General features: G+C 38.1%; 1 protein-coding gene across 17 annotated transcripts in view; it reads right to left on the reverse strand.

The window, feature by feature from the left end:
- Positions 1-19,022, reverse strand: part of pleca (plectin a) — a 239,793-nt gene that overhangs the window by 49,814 nt on the left and 170,957 nt on the right. For 9 of the 17 annotated variants that reach the window (XM_056479230.1, XM_056479232.1, XM_056479242.1 and 6 more), the window contains 4 exons: positions 10,314-10,403; positions 5,656-5,733; positions 4,164-4,256; positions 37-203 (listed from right to left, as the gene is read on the reverse strand). In XM_056479230.1, the coding sequence (XP_056335205.1) occupies positions 37-203; positions 4,164-4,256; positions 5,656-5,733; positions 10,314-10,403 (428 nt within the window). Of the gene's footprint in view, positions 1-36; positions 204-4,163; positions 4,257-5,655; positions 5,734-10,313; positions 10,404-12,700; positions 12,716-19,022 lie in introns of all 17 variants that reach the window. The other 8 variants (XM_056479231.1, XM_056479229.1, XM_056479240.1 and 5 more) reach the window with 1 other exon arrangement.

A 19,022-nucleotide genomic window follows, 5' to 3' on the forward strand; every position in this document is an offset into this window, starting at 1 on the left:
CTTATTTCCTTTTTTTTACATTTTACATTTCTGTACCTGTGTTTATGGATGATGGCGTTGAAGAGTTTGCCATCTCTCCAGCTGGTAGTGAAGTTGTCACAGCGCAGGCCCTGGTAGCCCTCCACCATTCTCTGAGACCACAAGAGCAGCTTCTCCTTGGCGGTCATGTCATCTGACTGACCGTTCACCTGGATATCGGAGATCTGGTGGAACAATGGAGGACAGAACAAAACAATATGGTTCACTTTAAATCGTGTATTATATAATATACCAGGATTAAACATTTTTTAGAAACTGTTACTACTGTTGAAGTTAAATGTAATAATATCGTTATTTTGTAAGTTATTTTTTACATAAAACTGTAATTGTTTAAATTAAACAAATCTGCAAAAGAACTAACAGCTAAATATAGTAATAATGAACTATAACTGAATAGTAACAGAGTAAAAATAAATAAATAAATAAATAAATAAATAAACACAAATTAGTTAATCACAACTGCAATAGTAAAATGTAATTTTAGAATTTTTTTATTACTTAGTTTTACTATACTTTTGCATAATCTTGTGAAAAAAAAAAAATGCTTCACAACAGTGTACTGGAAATAGTTATAATACAACAAATTATTCATTATTAGGAGAACAAATAACAGCTTAGATATATCTATAAACTATAACCTCCGAAAAACATAACTAAAATATATTATGTCAATGTAAATATAGTAAATATACGCCACAGTGCAATGAACCACCAATTACTCTAGCATATGTTTTTATGCAGCAGATGCCATTCCAGCCACAAAAAATAAATATGGTTTTGATAAATAGATGATGTATTATCTGAAATAAACTAAACACATTTTATTAAGTGACTATAACTCATAATAAAAAGGAAACATTGCAAACATGGTTTTAATAAAAACAAAGTATTTATTTTTCAGACTTAACACAACTTTAAATAACTGCAAACTGCAAAGAAGCCATATTATGTAAAACAATAGGGTAAAATAAATTTGGAAACTACAATTACAACTTTAAATCTAAACTAAAGCTAAATATATTTTATAATGAAGTAGATTTGAATAGAAAAAACAATCAACATATTGTAGAATATTATAAAATATTTATAATTCTGCCTAAATTTACAGCTAAAGCAGTTAAAGTTAGTAAATCCTATTTTTAACTCTTTCAACAGATTTTTAATCTTACAGTTGAAAATATACATTAACGTCTAACATTTCCAAGTGATGTAAAAAAAACAACCTTTGATGCTCAGTGAAACCATGGCAGTTTATAATTTAAGCTTGTTAGGAAAATATCAACAACGTTGCCAAGATACTATGGACAAATACTGTGGTTAGCAGTGATCATAAGATGCAGTTATAATAAAAGGCTTGTTGAAGATTTAGTCTGTGATTTTGCATGTGTTCGTTTCGCTGGTGACTCATCGTCAGGATTCCCCTTTGGGTAACAACCGCTCAACGACTAAAATCAAGTTTCCTCCTATTCTAAGAGTTTTGTAGGGAAGTCTGGTCTGGTTTAAACCTCTAAATCCGCATTTTAAGGATGTACACAGTGAGTCAGATATGGAAGCACGTCCTCCGCCCTCAAACGCCAGCTTTACTAGAGCCAAGGGGGTCATTTAAGGTTCTTTTCAATGCAGTATATATATATTTCAATGCCTTTTGAATATTTCTTTTTACTAATATTTTGTACTAACTGCGAGCTCGACAATTCAATCATGAACGTCTGTCATAACTACAAAATGGCATTATCAAACTGAACCAAAAATGCTTTTATATAATTATATAACTTATAAATCTTTTAGGACAAACCTACTGTGAGTTACTGGGATCAATGACGCATGCTTTCGCTGAAGCTCACATGCTGTACATTTAAAAATAATAGTAATCCTTTGTAGTCCTTCAGAGGTGGCAGGGTGGCTCAGTGGTTATCACTGTCGCCTCACCGCAAGAAGGTGGCTGGTTTGAGTCCCGGCTGGGCCAGTTGGCATTTCTGTGTGGAGTTTGCATGTTCTCGTGTTCGCTAGTTCTTCGTGTTCGTGTGGGTCTCCTCCAGGTGCTCCGGTGTCCCCCACAGTCCAAAGACATGTGCTATAAGTGAATTAGGTAAACAAAAATGGCCGTAGTGTATGAGTGAGTGTGAATGTGAGAGTGTATGGGTGTTTCCTAGTACTGGGTTGCAGCTTGAAAGGGCATCCGCTGCGTAAAACATATGCCAGAATAATTGGCGGTTCATTCCTCTCAATTAATGGTGGTTCAGACCTCTGAAATAGAGACTAAGTCGAAGGAAAATGAATGCATGTAGTACTTCACTTAAATTTCTACCAGAAAGTTGAATTGTGTAAACCATGCTGAAAGAACTTCCAGAGAATACACACTGTACTGTCAAAATATATTTGTTTATAAATATTCTAACATTTTGCAATACACTTAAAAATCACTGTTTCTATAGATATATTTGCATTTAATATTTTTACTTCTTCTTCTATTCTAATTTGATTGTCACTTGTGACTTAAGGTTTTTGTGCAATGAGTTTTAAAATTTTGTGTGGATTTTTTTGTATTTGATATCCTAAAAATTATTAATGAAATATTTTTTTAAAAAGAAAAGCAATCATAAACATATCTTCACACAGTGATGTTTGTTTTCTCTTCTCTCTTCAAAAAAGAAAAAGAAAGAGAACATATTGTGTCCACTGAATTGAATTAATCCTAAACAGAAAGGTAAGGACACACACACAGAGACACATGGTGGCTCTGAATTGTCAAAACACCTCTCAAATGCTTGTTAAGAAAATCTAAACTAATCCATTTATTTTCATGTTTTTATCACAAACGAAAGTTTCGAAAGAAGTGTAAATGTGACATGAGGCGTGAGGTTGTATTTATTATTTAACGTACAAAATTTTCAGACTCAGGGTGCAATGCATCTGAGTGTTTTGAATTATATTCAAATACTTTTCATCTTTATCTTTTAATTCACTTTATGGCTTATAAATCTTTATCAAATACTTTTTAAACTTTAAAAAAGAATTAAAAAACATTCAGGACACAATGATGCTATATATATATATATATAGCATAATTTTTAAGCAGCATTGTGTCCCGAATGTTTTTGAATTTTTTTATATATTTATCAAATAAACAGCACATTTTCATTTAACAGTTTGTTATGGTGGTGAAAAACAGACAGTTCTGCAGCAACCTTTTTGTCTCTGTGATGATACGTTGGATTTACTAACAGTTTTTAAGTGGTTGCAAATATATATGGGCTAAATTTTAACAAACAAATTGAGTTAAACATTACTAAATTTAATTTGTTTGTTTACATTCAGCCCATATAAATTGTCTGGAACCACTTCCTTAAAAAAAATAGTAAATCCAATGAATTTTTTTTTCAGTGTACTTTGTCGCAAAAAAAATGGCCTTGTCAATAATACATCTACAACCATCCTGTGTAAAATGACCAATTCAAAACTTTACAAGCTTTTGTGCCAAGATAAGTACTTTTTAAAACCATTGAAGGAAAAGAAAACAATTAAGAAGCATTCCCACAACCAAAAACAGCAGTCTAATGAGTCACCAAACCACCGTGCCAGCGTGCCTGCTTCCACTTCCCTAAAGGAACATCTGAATCACCAACCGAAATGGACGCTGTCCCAACCCATAATCCCCATAGACTTCAAAGACGGATGCTTCAGTCTTCATTTCTCACAAAATAGCATTAACATTCATTCCAGTCTCCTCATTATGAAACATGAAGACAATAGAGCGCATTGGCACAGAAAACCAGCCATCTGTATCAGACAAAGTTCCACTTGGTTCCCTTGATTGTTTTGTCTGACATTTTTCTAATGAATGAAAATGTATGCACAACTTCACATGTGCTCAAGTGTGAAAGCACAACACTTTGCTGTCTTTTTGTGGGTGGGCTGAGGTTTATATTTGGTACATTCAGTGCTGCCAGATGAAACATTAAACCCTTTCACAAGTCCACACGGATGTCTGTTTTACTTCAGCAATAATAATAGCAAGCAGAGAGTCTAAAATCTAAATGTAAATCTGTGTAGCAAAGCCAAAGACATATAAAGAACAACTTGTGGTTTGTCTGCTCAGAATAAGTGCAGTGTTAAAAACAGACCTGAAAGTGAAGAATGATGGTCCATATTAGCCCAAGGGTCAGTTTTGGATTTCCGTCCGCGATGTCGTCATTTCTTATATTTACCAGTTTCACCTGTTGAACGATGAGATCTGTGTTAACCATAGAATTTAAATAAGGCCAGGGTTTTCATCAAGTCTATTGACTGCTGGGAGTTTGTACAGGTACATGAATTTTTGAATTTATTGTCAGGAGTCTTATATACAGTTAGAAATATACAGTGAGTCTTATATAAGTCAGAATTATTAGCCCACTTGAATTATTAGACCAACTGTATCAATTTTCCCCAATTTCGGTTTTAAGAGTTCACACTTAGCTAATGATTGATTATAAGCTTGTTTGGCATGCTGTCCCGGGAGAGAGTCCAAAGCTCAAAAAAAAACCTCGAGCCCTAGGCTTCCTACCATTTGTAGGGCGGGAGGGGAGATTGCGTTTTCCAAGAACTTCCCCACTTGTTTGTGGCTAATAATGAATTGCTTTATGAGGGAAAAATAGTGGCCATTTTGGTTTTGTCAATTTACTTATGACGCATTACTTTAGTCAGTGGGTGGAAATCAGGGAACCTGAGGGAAACCCATGTGAGCATGGGGAGAATATGTAAACTCCACACAGAAACAACAACTGGCCTAGTAAGGATTATAACCAGTGATGTTCTTGCTGTGAGGCAACAGGGCTAATCACTGGGCCGCCGTGCCACCCAATCTAGGAAAGGGGGAGGAAGGGGGATTCTTCAAGATGAGGATGACTGTGCTAGGAAGACTATGGTTATTTATAGTGACTTAGGAAATATCTGATTGGAGAATCATGTCATAGATAATGCGGGTCTAGCCGTGGTCAATCATAAGCACGTGATCCTCTTGAAACTAGTTTATAAATAAACTTCACCTAACAGAAAGAAGAATTTTTTAGAACACATTTCTAAACATAATAGTTTATTCTGTAGACAATCGAAAAACAATACTGCTTAAGGGGGCTAATAATGTAAACTTAAAAATGTTTAAATTAAATTAAAACTGGTTTTATTCTACCCGAAATAAATCAAATAAGACTTTCTCCAGAAGAAAAAATATTATCGCAAACACTGTGAAAATTTGTTTGCTCCATTAAATATCACTTGAGAAATATTTGAAAAAGAATAAATATCTCACAGGAGGGCTAATAATTTTGAATTCAATTTCATGAATCACCAAGAATTTCAGATTTCAGATTTAGAATCAACCATGGTTTCAGCTAAAAAAAAAAAAATTTAAATGTTATTTTTTATGTAGAATGTAGAAGTAAACTATTTTGTATATACTGTACATTTAAAAAACTTGTAATGTATATACATTTAAAAACAATGCAATTTTGTAAAATAAAAATAAATACTGGCTTTTTAATAATTTGGTATTTTACATGTTTAGATTTTTTATTGCACCCCTTATTCTAGAGAGTAAAACCAAAGGGGGAAAAATAGTTTTGCAGTTTTCCTTACCTGTCTATGTTTGAGGAAGTCCAGTGCAATCTGTACATTTTGTAGTTTGTGAAAGCGCATGCGACCCTTCTCTCTGGGCTGAAAAGAAAACAAATGAACGAAAGGAGAGGTTAAAAAAGGAAATATGAGTTCTCAAATAATTAGATGCGATTATGGAAAGAGAGAGATTATAGATGTATTGGAAAGTAAAAATTACATTAATTAAACAAATGAAATAAAGCAGGGATGCACTGATATGGAAATATTATAATAATGTCTGTTTTGAAAAACAAAAATGTAAAACTGAACATTATCTAAAAATGTATATATATATTTATGAATATATAATATTTGTTTTCAAACGTTACCAAAAACAGATGACAAAAATGACCAGTCACAGATCTAAAGTAAACCAAAACAGTACAAATTTGACATTTATCTGCTGATTTTCTTTATAAATGCAGTAAGTGCAGCATAATATTCAGATTTGCAGAAAAATGAAACTTCTGTCATCATTTATTCATTCCCATTTTGTTCAAAACCCATAAAAAATGAGTTGATCTACAGAACAAAAATAAAGACATTTTTAAATCCTTAGAGATGTTTTAGGATAAGTGAGTTTTTTTCCACTTATAAAAGTTGATATAAAAAGGGCTAAAATAAATTTTTATTTAAAAAAAAATGATAAAATAAATCTGTTCATTATAAAAAGTGGTTATATCTCATTAAAATGCATGAATTAAATTGCTCAAATGGTTTCATTTTTGTATCTATACAAACCTTTAGAGTATTGGTGGAATATAATTTCAATGGAGAGATATAAACATCTGAGATTTCATTCAAATTATCTTCATTTATTTTCCAATGATGAATAAAAAAATCTACATTGGGATGACATGAGAATTAGGAAATAATGACATAATTTTCATTTCAGGGTGAACTAACCTTTCAAAGACAACTGCATTACACTTTATAATAACATTATTATTTCAAGTCAAGGACCAGACATTTTCCAACCTCAATTTTCTTCTCTATTTCATAATTGAATGTAAAAACATTTACTGTACCAAACTGTGGGCAAAATGCACCAGCATACAATAAGAACATGCAATGTCGATCAGTCATTACAATAACTAGCCAATCAAAAGCTAAGCTGCCCAATGAGCCAGGCTCTTATTGGCTTGCAGTGCATGATGTCACTTAGGTTTTCAATGGATCGACATGAATCGATGCATGACTAAAATGGATGTTGGATACTAAACTAGCATACAACAGATTCCTGAAACCCTGTAATCGATGGTTCACTGACAATGCATTCCAAAACATTCCATCACATGTATGAATAAATGGAATCACTGAATAACCACCCTTGGAGTTTTTAAGGAACGTTTCACTTTTTTTTGGAAATAGGCTAATGTTACAAGACCCCTAGAGCTAAACAACTGAGTATAACCATTTTGAAATTCATTCAGCCAATTTCCTGGGGCCACTTTTAGCGTAGTTTAGCATAAATTATTGAATCGGATTAGACCATTAGCATTGCACTCAAAAAGTACCAAAGAGTTTCAATAATTTTTCTATTTAATGCTTGACAAAACTGTGGTTACATTGTGTAAGACTGACGGACAATGAAAAGTTGCTATTTTCTAGGCTGGTATGGGTAAGAACTATACCTCATTTTGGCATAATAATCAAAGAAATTTGCTGCTATAACATGATTGCAGCAGGCACAATGATATTGCACAGCTCCTAAAAGTAGTCCCCAACTAGGCAACTTCCAACATGACTATCTGCTTGCACAGGGAGCATGTGGCAGTCGTGCTGCATAATATCATTGCACCTAGCCACATCAGCCTTGAAAATAGCAACTTTTGACGTTCCCTCTGTCTTAGTACTCAATATAGTTACAGAATAGTCAAGCTTTAAAAAGGAAAATTATCTAAACTCTTTGGTCATTTTTTTAACACTAAAACCACCTGAATTCTACAACTACTAGAATTACCATAGCGGTCATTCTGACCTTTCTCATATAAGATGTCATATTGTCACATCATATTTACATTCAAAGCTTCTATTAAGGTATTAAAATTAGTCTTTGAGTGTCTGTGATCATATTAATTTAAGTCATCACCTAAAAATATGTAAAGTCTTTTTGGTAGTACAGCCTATTAATGTAGTTAATCTACATTAGACCACTTGCGAATGTCTGCAACTTTTCATTTTAACTTTCTTAAGGAGGGGAGAAGGTTATTTTGTGGCACTGAATATGCTGTTTTGAAAGACATATCTTAGGTCAAGTTATGTTTTTGCCAACAGAAAGTTATGTTTTTGATAGCAGGAAGTTGCTAGGCAACAGTGGCAAGCATATTGAAAGTCAGAGAAAAGTAGCAGACATCATGAGGTCATTTTTGACCTCGCTTCATGTCGCTATAGTAGTTTTAGGTAAAAATAATCACAACTCTTTTGTGTTTTGTCATTTTGATAAAATAAAAACGTTAGGAAAAATACACATAATTAGTAAAAGTCTGGGAATTATAGATATGTGTGTTTTATTTCAACAAATTTATTAAATTGCAAAAATTAAAAATGGTCAAAACGACCAGCTCAGTAGTTCTATAGGGCTCTATTTAAACGATCTAGGTGCAAAGTCTAAAGCGCATGGTGCAAAAGCATTAAGGGCGTGTCTGAATCCACTTTTGCTATTTTAAGGATGGAAAAATATGGTTTGCGCCAGTTATGAGTTATGGATGTTTTGAGCATAACGTACATTAAGCCAATCTCATCTCCCATTTCCTTTAAGAGTCAATTGTGGCACGCCATGGCGCATTTGTTTTTTACATGGCGGACTTTGTAAGAGGAAAAAATAAACACTTCACTAGTGAAAAATACAGTTAAACAGACCATCTGCAGCATGAGGATAAAGAACGAGCCTCCTCCATTTGGTCTCTTTACTTTCTCTTTACTTTACTGTTACTCTTTACTCCTTTACTTTCCTGGATAAGGAAACAGTGTTGTACGCACTCCACTGAAGACATCCATTAGCCTACATATTTAATTTAGTTTCACAACTATTTCTAAATTCAGTTCTAATTTCCAGCAAACAAATAAATGAACAATAATAACAAAGTGTGGCGTTATATCCAAACACAAGTCCTATGCCCCATATGGTTCAAAACCTGACAGGTGGATAAATCTAAACTTGTTTTTATTAAAACAAATATAAATATGCACAAAATAAATAATACTGCTAGTGATAATAACATTATACAAATGCAAAGTGTCATGAATAAACTGAAAAAAGCTCCCCTAAGATGAAGGCACGGAGGCAGTGGTTTTTATATTTATGTAGAAATTAATATTTTTTAAATATTTTATTCCTTTAATTCTTTTTCATTTGTAAAGATATTTGTGTATTGCTGTACATCCTGTTTGTATTAAGCAATGTGTACGCATTTAAGGTGCACAACTAACGCACACTGCACTGGACTTTAGACCTGCTTGCAGCTGGTCAATTGTGCAGTCCATTTTAGTTCCTCAAAACAGTAATGCGCCAACAATGCAGCCTAACACACCTCCTTTCTAGACAGGAACACCCATGAGTCCACAAAGCTGCACAAATGGATTTACTATTAAAACAACGTGGCACAAAATGGGAAAATTAGGGTTGCGTTGGTCTGAAAATAGCAGACCAAGACCAAGGTGTATGATAGGGCCCCTAGTGTTAAATGCAATGCTAATGGTCTAAATTAATTCAATAATTTATGCTAAGCTACGTTAAAAGTGCCCCGTCAGACCTAGAGATCAGCTAAAACAATGCTAAAACTCAACTACTTAACCCTAGAGGACATATAAAATGAGCCTATTTTCTAAAAAAGTGGAGGTTCCTTTAAGCAATTCATATAATACCATAATAAACTTTTTTTATTGAATACGTAAGGGAAGGACTGCACTGCCAACAAGCGACAAGACAAAGGAAGTGACATCATGCACGACACATTTCCCCTGGCAGTGACACATGCCACACCCTTTTTATTTTATTTCCAGGGTGGCGAGCCGGAAATTTTCAGACCCAACTCACCAACCGCGAATTCCTGACAACGTCTCGCTCCCTCGGCTACCACAGCAAGAGCATCGCAAGAGAAGAGGCAAAGGCAAAGGGGTCAAGGTCAGGGCAGAGGTGAGCAAACAGGAAGTTGAAAAAGGAATGGTCAAGGGGATCAAACCGGTGCAGAGTTGAAACTGAGGCAGAAAATGTCAAGAGTGTTAATGTGTTAAAAGAAGTGAGACGCAATGCAAAAAAGAGACACAATCACAGTAGGAGTGCTTATCGAGATGGGGAGATGTGAGGGGACATTCATTCCTATTAATACGCTTCTGTATGCGTGGTTACGTCCACGGGTCATACAGATCTGAATGCCACGCTAGCATGCAAAACAAATCTGAATGAGACGACATTGAGGGTGTTAAAGTAGAAAACTAGACAGTCGGATGCAGATTTAAAGGGTAAATTCATTTAAACACAATCTGTAAGGTTTAAGATGCAAAAGGACACAGGAAGAGGAGGGGCTTGTGTTAAGTTATAGCCTTGCGGAAGCAGAATTTCAGATTTTGATGTTTGGAAGTAGGTTTTGAGTGGGGTCGTGGATGAAAAATCTGATTCGACGCCATTGTTTACTTACAAGTGTCTCTCCGGACAGCACCTCCAGCAGCGAGATGAGGTTGTGTCCATCTCTGAGATCCTCGTACAGGTCTGTGATGTGCCGCTGAGCCTAAATACGAAAGGAAATTGTGGTTACAAATGATAAAAATTGGAAGAATACATGTTCAAGATTACATTACAGTTTTAATAACACAGTTTTCTGGAACTCTTGATTTTAATAGGTTGATTGTGGATTGTGATAGTCAACACTTCTTTCTTCAACATTTCAACAAAAGAATAATTTAATCTTTTGTATTTTAATTTTTGTTTTAATCTTTACACTAAAGTATAATAAAATTCGAAAGTTGGGTGAAGATTTTATTCTTTATTAATCTAAAAAAGCTATTCTTTTGAACACTCTACACTGTAAAATAATTTAATCAATAAGTCATGAAGTTAGTTAATTTAACATAAAATAATCATATTTCAGTTTTTTTAATATTATATGAGATTCAACTTGATATTTTAAGTAAGTTTTATATGATCTAAGTTCAAGTATTTATTTAAACATCCTGAACAAAATTAAACAGCGCAAGTTTTCTCAACATTTATAATAAGAAATGTTAAAATAATAAGTAATAACAAAGTGTTTGAGCATATTAGCATATTTGAAAGATTTATTAAAGGGATAATTCACCCAAAAATAAAAAAAAATACTCACCATTTACTTTTTTTCTGTTGCACACAAAAGAAGAACAAGAACAAAGTTGGAAAATACCACTGACTTCCATAGTAGGAAAAACAATACTATGGAAGTCAATGGTTACCGTTTTCCATCATTTTTTAAAACATAGTTTTAAAATATAGTTATTTTGTATTCAACAGAAGAAAGAGACTCAATCAGGTTTGGAACAAGTGAAGGGTGAGTAAACAGTGACAAAATATTGAGTGTGAACTGTCCCTTTAAGACACATTTCACGTTTTCCATTGGAGAATGTAATCACTCATTCACGTACACTACGGCCAATTTAGCCTATAGGGCAATTCAATTCACAATTCACCTATAGGGCATGACTGTAGGGGAAAACCCACGTGAGCACGGGGAGAACATGCAAACTCCACACAGAAATGTCAACTGACCCAGCCGAGACTAGATCCTGCAACCTTCTTGCTGTGAGGCGACAGTGCTAACCACTGTGTCACCCTTAATTTATGTTTTATTATAGTGTTTCATTGTTTTACTTTATACATCTACAATTTACTTGCAAGGTAGCTATACAATTTCCGTAATAGTTATATTGACATTATGTTTTATTTTCACCCAATATTTCTTGCCAACTTTCACATCCTGATCTGCCTACGTTTCAATCTTAAAATCTGTTTTGTAAGCATAAATACTACAAACAGAACATTTGAACGACAAATATTGTGCTGCTCCCAGAGTCTACTCAAAATATGGGCTCATAAGGTCATTTGAATTGAACTTTCTTACACAAAAACAAGAGAGAGAGACCTCTACATACAGTTGAAGTCAGAATTATTAGTCCTTTTTATTTTCAAATATTTCCCAAATGATGTTTAACAGACCAATGAATTTTTCACTGTATTTCTTATATTTCTTCTTCTGGAGAAAGTCGTATTTGTTTTATTTTGGCTAAAATAATACTAGTTATTTTTTTAAAGCATATTAAGGTTATTAGCCACCTTAAGCTTTTTTTTTTCAATAGTCTACAGAACAAACCATTGTTATAAAATAATTTTCCTAATTATCCTAACTTACATAATTAACCCAATTAAGCCTTTAAATTGCAAGATACTAGTATCTTGAAAAATATCTAGTAAAATATGTTGTACTGTCTTCATGGCAAGGATAAAAGAAATTAGGCAAGGATAAAAGTTATTAGAAATGAGTTATTAAATATATATCTACATATATTATGTTTAGAATGTGTTAAAATATTTCCTTTAAACAGAAATTGGGGAATTGGCTAAGAATAACCTAATAATTAAGGTTAATAATAACCTAATAAGGTTAATAATTCAGGAGAGACAATAATTCCAACTTTAACTTTATGGCTCAGTCTATAATGTGGAAACTAACATCATAAATCCATTTAAAATAATCCTTATTAAAATCATAAAAATTTATAAAATAAAGCTACTTTATTGTGATAATTTGTATACCTCTGTATCTAATAATGAAGACAATATCTGTAGGGTGAAGTCATAAACATAACGCATTATTATTAGACAGAAAACAGAAGGGGGAGACACCTTTAGTGTTAGAAAACTAAGAAACCCACATTTCATGCGGAAGGCAGGGAGGGTGTGTGTTAGCTTTAGATTCAGATGTAAAAGGTGCATGTGAAACCCATGCAGGTAATAGCAAAGTCACTCTGCAAAGGTGTGATCACAGACACCACCTACCTCTGCCTTCCAGTGCTGACAGAGAAAGATGACGGAAGAGATGAGGAATGGAGAGATAAAGAGAGAAATATTGGAACAGATGGGAAATACAATGAGAACTGTATATGACACAAAGATGCACAGAGATGTAACATAAAATGAACACAATACAGATTTTAACAAAGAGTTTAAGGTAACATTTTACAATAAGGTTGTATTAGTTCATGTTAGTTAATGCACTAACATGAACAAACAATGAACAATACATTTATTACAGTATGTTAGTTATTGCAAATGCAGTTATTCAGTTTATGTTAACTCATGGTGCATTAACTAACGATAACAAGCATGAATTTGGATGTTAATAAAGCATAATGTTGATTATGATTAATAAATGCTGTACAAGTATTGCTCATAATTAGTTCACGTTAGTAAATACAATAACTGATGAAACCTTACTGTAAAGTGTGACCAAGTTTTTTGTGTAATGACTGGAAAGTGTGATTTAAATATTTAAATGTGTAAACAAATCGGCTGATGACTATTGCTGTCATGAACAAATTCATTGTATTTTATTATGTGAAGTAACAAATCATATATGACATGTACTGTACGTTGGATATAGCATCCATGTTAGATTGTCTTGGGAATGTAATTCAAAGCTAATATTAAGTCTGAAATGCCAACGAAACTTCACTAGCACATCTGCTGAAACCATTATTTTGGCAATTCGTTCTTAATAAATCTTTTTTTAATCTTTAAGGCTGCCCAAAGTGAAATGAAAGACAGAAAGGCTTTGCTGCGTCCAGGTTTCCATCTCAAACGGCTGAATCCAATATGAGAAGGATTTCCTTACAGCGCAATGAACAACCCACAGCAAAACCTCGGAGTCACTGGATATGAATCACAGACCACCAAATAAACGCTACGCCTTCACCATGCTTTTTTTCCCTTCTTCTTCACTATGTCTTGTTTCTAGTCCAAGCATCTAAAAATTCTTAAATTAAGAAGCATTTTTTGACAACCAATTGTTTTTTATAAAACATAAACAGTCCTCACTTTAGATTAGGTCACAAAACTGCATGACATTAACTTAATTTAGCATTTATTAACATATATAATAACCACTGTATGCCTGAAGATTAAGATGCTTAAATGCTAATTTGAATAGTTTATTAATCATTTACTTACTCATTCTGAATGATCTTAAAAAAACATCTACGATTCAAATGGTTTGTAAATAATGCAAAACTTAATTTAGTAGTGAAAAACTGTCATTAACAAAGTATGAAAAAACAATCATTAAGCACATTATAGAAGTGATTATAAGCCAATAATGCAGCATTTGTAGCTGTAGTTATAAACTGCTTACTGTCACGGATTGGTCAGGCTCTCACGATCCCCACTCACGAAGATCACCATCACCTGACTTCTAATGAGCACACAGCTGCATCACATTCACGAGCACCAGATAAAAGCACAGCACTCCAGTCGCTCATTGTCCGGGCTCGTCTCGACGAAAGCGGACAACTGAGCGACCACTCAGCGTAGTCATCCTCAGCTAAACAAACGATTTACTTACCTGTTCTCTTTGTATTCCTCCTAGTCTTCCTGGTCCTCCCGAATCGTCCTGTCTTCCAGTCCTTCCAAGTCTGTGTCATCCTCTGTCAGCTGTATCTGGTGTGTGCTGTCCATCCTCGTGTATTCCTGTTACCCAGCCACGGAGGAAAAGACCCCAACATCATTCCTGATCCTCCTGGCTATCCTTCATGTGCTCCTTGTTGTCATTCAATAAACACCCTAACGTTTCCTTACCTCTGTCTCCTGTCCGCTTCATAACAGAAGCCCGGACCAATAACGACGACAACATGAGCACCCCCGATCACTTTCAAGAGCTGGTGGACCAGTTGAAGCGGATTCTACAGCCACCAGCTCCACTTTCCAACGCACCACCAGCACCGAGCACTTCCGCCTCCACAGTTTCTTCTTCGGCCCTTCCTTCCAGTCCCATGGCCCGACCAGCGCCCTACTCAGGCGGAGCGGGGGAGTGCAATGGTTTTCTGTTACAATGTTCCCTCATATTCGAAATGCAACCTTCTCTATATCCCACAGATAAGTCAAAGATCGCCTACATCGTATCACTACTCTCTGGGCCTGCACTTAAATGGGCTGAGACGATCTGGAACCAAGCCGGGCCGGTCATGAATTCCATCACTACCTTCACGGAGTATTTCAAAGAGGTGTTTGGACGTTCTGATGGGGAAGTAGCCGCTGGAGAGCAGCTGTATCATCTAAAGCAAGGTACTCTATCTACACAGGAATATGCTCTCCGGTTTCGCACTCTAGCAGCTGCAAGTGGATGGAATGAGAGATCGTTGTTGACCACGTACCGGCTCGGCTTGGAACCCACTCTCCGAATCCAGCTGGCCACATTAGATGATACTATGGGTCTGGAGAGATTCATCCAACATTCTCTCCGATGTTCCGATCGTCTCCGTTCCTATCAACAGGACACCATCACCCCCTCGTCTGCACTCCTCCAATCGCCTGAGTCAACAGCCTCTCCAGAACCAGAACCCATGATAATAGAGTCTGGAAGACTGACATCAGCGGAACGACAGAGGAGGCTGACCCGGGGTCTGTGTCTATACTGCGGTGTCAGTGGACACACCCGTATGGAGTGTCCCCTTCGTCCCATTCGGACTTCAGTGAGTGTATTCAGTACGAATATTGAACAATGTAAACCACTTACTACCACCGTACAAATAACTACTGCCTCTATTTCTCTCCTTGTCACAGCCCTCATCGACTCCGGGTCAGCAGGGAACTTCATCTCCCAATCCCTCTGTCGTCAACTCCACCTACGTACTGAGGCGTCCTCGCATATATACCAGATACAACCGATAACCCAGTGCACTCGATCTTCGACCCGTATCCATCGACAATGCGAAGACATCCTTCTTCAAGTGGGGTTGTTACATCAAGAGAGGATTCAATTTCTGGTTCTGGAGGGTGCAAATATGGACATCATTCTAGGGCGCCCGTGGCTGGTGAAGCACGATCCCATCATCTCTTGGGGCACAGGAGAGATAAAGAAATGGGGATCTGGATGTACACCTACCTGTTTTCCAAATCTCCCTCTTCAAGGTCGGAACCCCATTTCTTTGTTTACAACATCGGTCGAGAGTCCTCCTGAGAAGCAGTCTATCCACATTCCTAAGGAGTACAGCTCCTTTCATGATGTCTTCTGCCCCAAGAGAGCTTCCCAGCTACCGCCGCATCGGCCATGGGACTGCGCGATCGACCTAGTTCCAGATGCCCAGTTGCCAAGAGGTAGGATCTACCCGCTCTCGCTTCCAGAGAATCAGGCAATGGAAGATTACATAAGGGAGGCTCTGAGTCAGGGGTACATACGTCACTCAAAATCACCAGCCGCCTCAAGCTTCTTCTTTGTGGCCAAGAAGGACGGAGGGCTGCGTCCATGCATCGACTACAGGGTCCTAAATAACGGTACAGTAAAATACCGATATCCCCTTCCTCTGGTACCAGCCGCTTTGGAACAGCTCCGAGAAGCTAAAGTCTTCACTAAATTGGACCTCCGCAGCGCGTATAATCTGATAAGAATACGTGAGGGGGACCAATGGAAGACAGCATTCGTGACCCCTACTGGCCACTATGAATATGAGGTCATGCCTTACGGTCTGGTCAACGCCCCCTCCGTATTCCAAAACTTCATTCATGAAGTCCTCCGGGAGTTTCTTCACCACTTTGTAATAGTGTACATAGATGACATCCTCATTTACTCCCGGAGTGAGGCCGAACATCGCCAACACGTTGCGGAGGTCCTACACACATTGAGAGAACATCACCTCTACCTCAAAGCGGAGAAATGCTCATTCCACCAGAAGTCGATTCATTTCTTGGGATACATCATTGACCAAACCGGTATACGTATGGATGGGAAGAAAATTGAGGCTGTTCTATCCTGGTCAGAACCCACTTCCATTAAGGAGCTCCAGAGGTTTCTTGGGTTTGCTAACTTTTATAGACGGTTTATCAAGGACTACAGCAGGATTACATCACCTCTCACTAATCTCCTCAAGGGTAAACCCAAAGGACTGGAGTGGACCAAAGAAGCAGCCGCAGCCTTCCGCCTTCTTAAGAAGGAGTTCACAAGGGCCCCACTCCTGACTCATCCTGACCCAAATCTTCCTTTCGTGGTGGAAGTGGACGCATCCACCACCGGCGTCGGGGCAGTATTATCCCAACATCATGATACACCGCCCCGACTGCATCCCTGTGCCTATTTCTCTCGGAAGTTGAGCCCGGCGGAGCAGAATTACAGCATAGGAGACAGGGAGCTTCTAGCAATCAAGCTAGCCTTGGAGGAGTGGCGTCACTGGTTGGAGGGAGCCAAACATCCGTTCCAGGTGATCACAGATCACAAAAACCTCCAATATATCAAAGAGGCCAAGAGACTATGTCCACGTCAAGCCAGATGGTCACTTTTCTTCTCACGTTTTGATTTCTCCATTTCCTATCGTCCAGGACCCAAGAATCTAAGAGCAGACGCTCTCTCTCGTTTACACGAGCATCACGATCATGAAGAACTCCCAACGAAGATTCTTCCCGAACACATCTCCATTTGTCCGATCACCTGGAACGCTCCTCCAGTCGTTGCCACTCCGGAAGCCCCTGCTCCGCCGGGATGCCCTCCTCATCGGCAGTTCATACCACCTGAACACCGGGTAGATCTGATCCACTCCTTACATACCTCGCTAGGCACTGGACATCCAGGGATCAACAATACTCTCTCGCTAGTATCCCAACGATTCTGGTGGCCAAACATGGCAAGGGATGTGAGGCAATATGTTCAGGGCTGTAAGGACTGTGCCCAATCCAAGAGCCCACGTCATCTACCCGCTGGAAAGCTCCATCCCTTGCCGATTCCGAACCGTCCCTGGTCACACCTAGGAGTGGACTTTATCACTGACCTCCCCTCGTCAGAAGGTAATACCTGTATTCTAGTCATCGTAGATAGATTCTCAAAGTTTGTCAAACTAATCCCTCTGAAAGGTCTTCCCACAGCCTTTGAAACAGCCGACAATATCTTTAATCAAGTCTTCAGGTCATTTGGTATTCCAGAAGATATTGTGTCGGACAGAGGTCCACAGTTCATCTCACGTCTATGGAAAGCCTTCTTCAAGCTCCTAGGTGTGGCCGTCAGCCTCTCTTCTGGATATCATCCCCAAACCAACGGGCAGACAGAGAGGAAGATTCAGGAGGTGGGACGGTTCCTGAGGACCTTCTGCAGTGGTCACCAGAGCTCCTGGAGCCAGTATTTGGGCTGGGCAGAATATGCCCAAAATTCACTGCGGCAACCCTCCACCGGACTCACGCCATTCCAGTGCGTCCTGGGCTTCCAACCACCGCTCTTTCCCTGGGATGGCGAACCATCTGATGTCCCCGCAGTGGATCACTGGTTCCGGGAGAGCGAGAGAGTCTGGGACGAGGCTCATCAACATCTGCAGAGGGCAGTCCGTCGAAGCAAGGTAACCGCCGATAGAAGAAGGTCTGAAGAACCCAGATACACACCCGGACAAAAGGTGTGGCTATCCACCCGGGACATACGCATGCGACTGCCCTCTCGCAAGTTAAGTCCCCGATTTGTTGGTCCCTTCACCATCGTGGAACAGGTTAACCCCGTCACCTACAAACTACAATTACCCTCTCACTACCGTATTCACCCTACATTCCACGTATCACTCCTGAAACCCTATCACGATCCTGTTCTTCCCTCCACAGAGCCTGACCACGAAGAGGAACCCCCTCCTCCACTGCTCCTAGAAGAAGGAGCCGTCTACGCAGTGAAGGAGATCTTGCGTTCCCGACGTCGTGGTGGCCAGTTGGAGTACCTGGTGGACTGGGAAGGGTACGGCCCCGAAGAAAGGACATGGGTTCCCAGAGCTGATATTCTCGATCCTAGTCTCATGGTGGAGTTTCATGAGAGCCACCCTGAGTTCCCAGCGCCTAGAGGCAGAGGGAGCCCACCACGGCGTCGGAGGTGTCGGCCCTCAGGAGCGGGCCCTGGGGAGGGGGGTACTGTCACGGATTGGTCAGGCTCTCACGATCCCCACTCACGAAGATCACCATCACCTGACTTCTAATGAGCACACAGCTGCATCACATTCACGAGCACCAGATAAAAGCACAGCACTCCAGTCGCTCATTGTCCGGGCTCGTCTCGACGAAAGCGGACAACTGAGCGACCACTCAGCGTAGTCATCCTCAGCTAAACAAACGATTTACTTACCTGTTCTCTTTGTATTCCTCCTAGTCTTCC

This window comes from Danio aesculapii, chromosome 19 (assembly GCF_903798145.1).
Source record: "Danio aesculapii chromosome 19, fDanAes4.1, whole genome shotgun sequence".
Classification (NCBI taxonomy): Eukaryota; Metazoa; Chordata; class Actinopteri; order Cypriniformes; family Danionidae; genus Danio; species Danio aesculapii.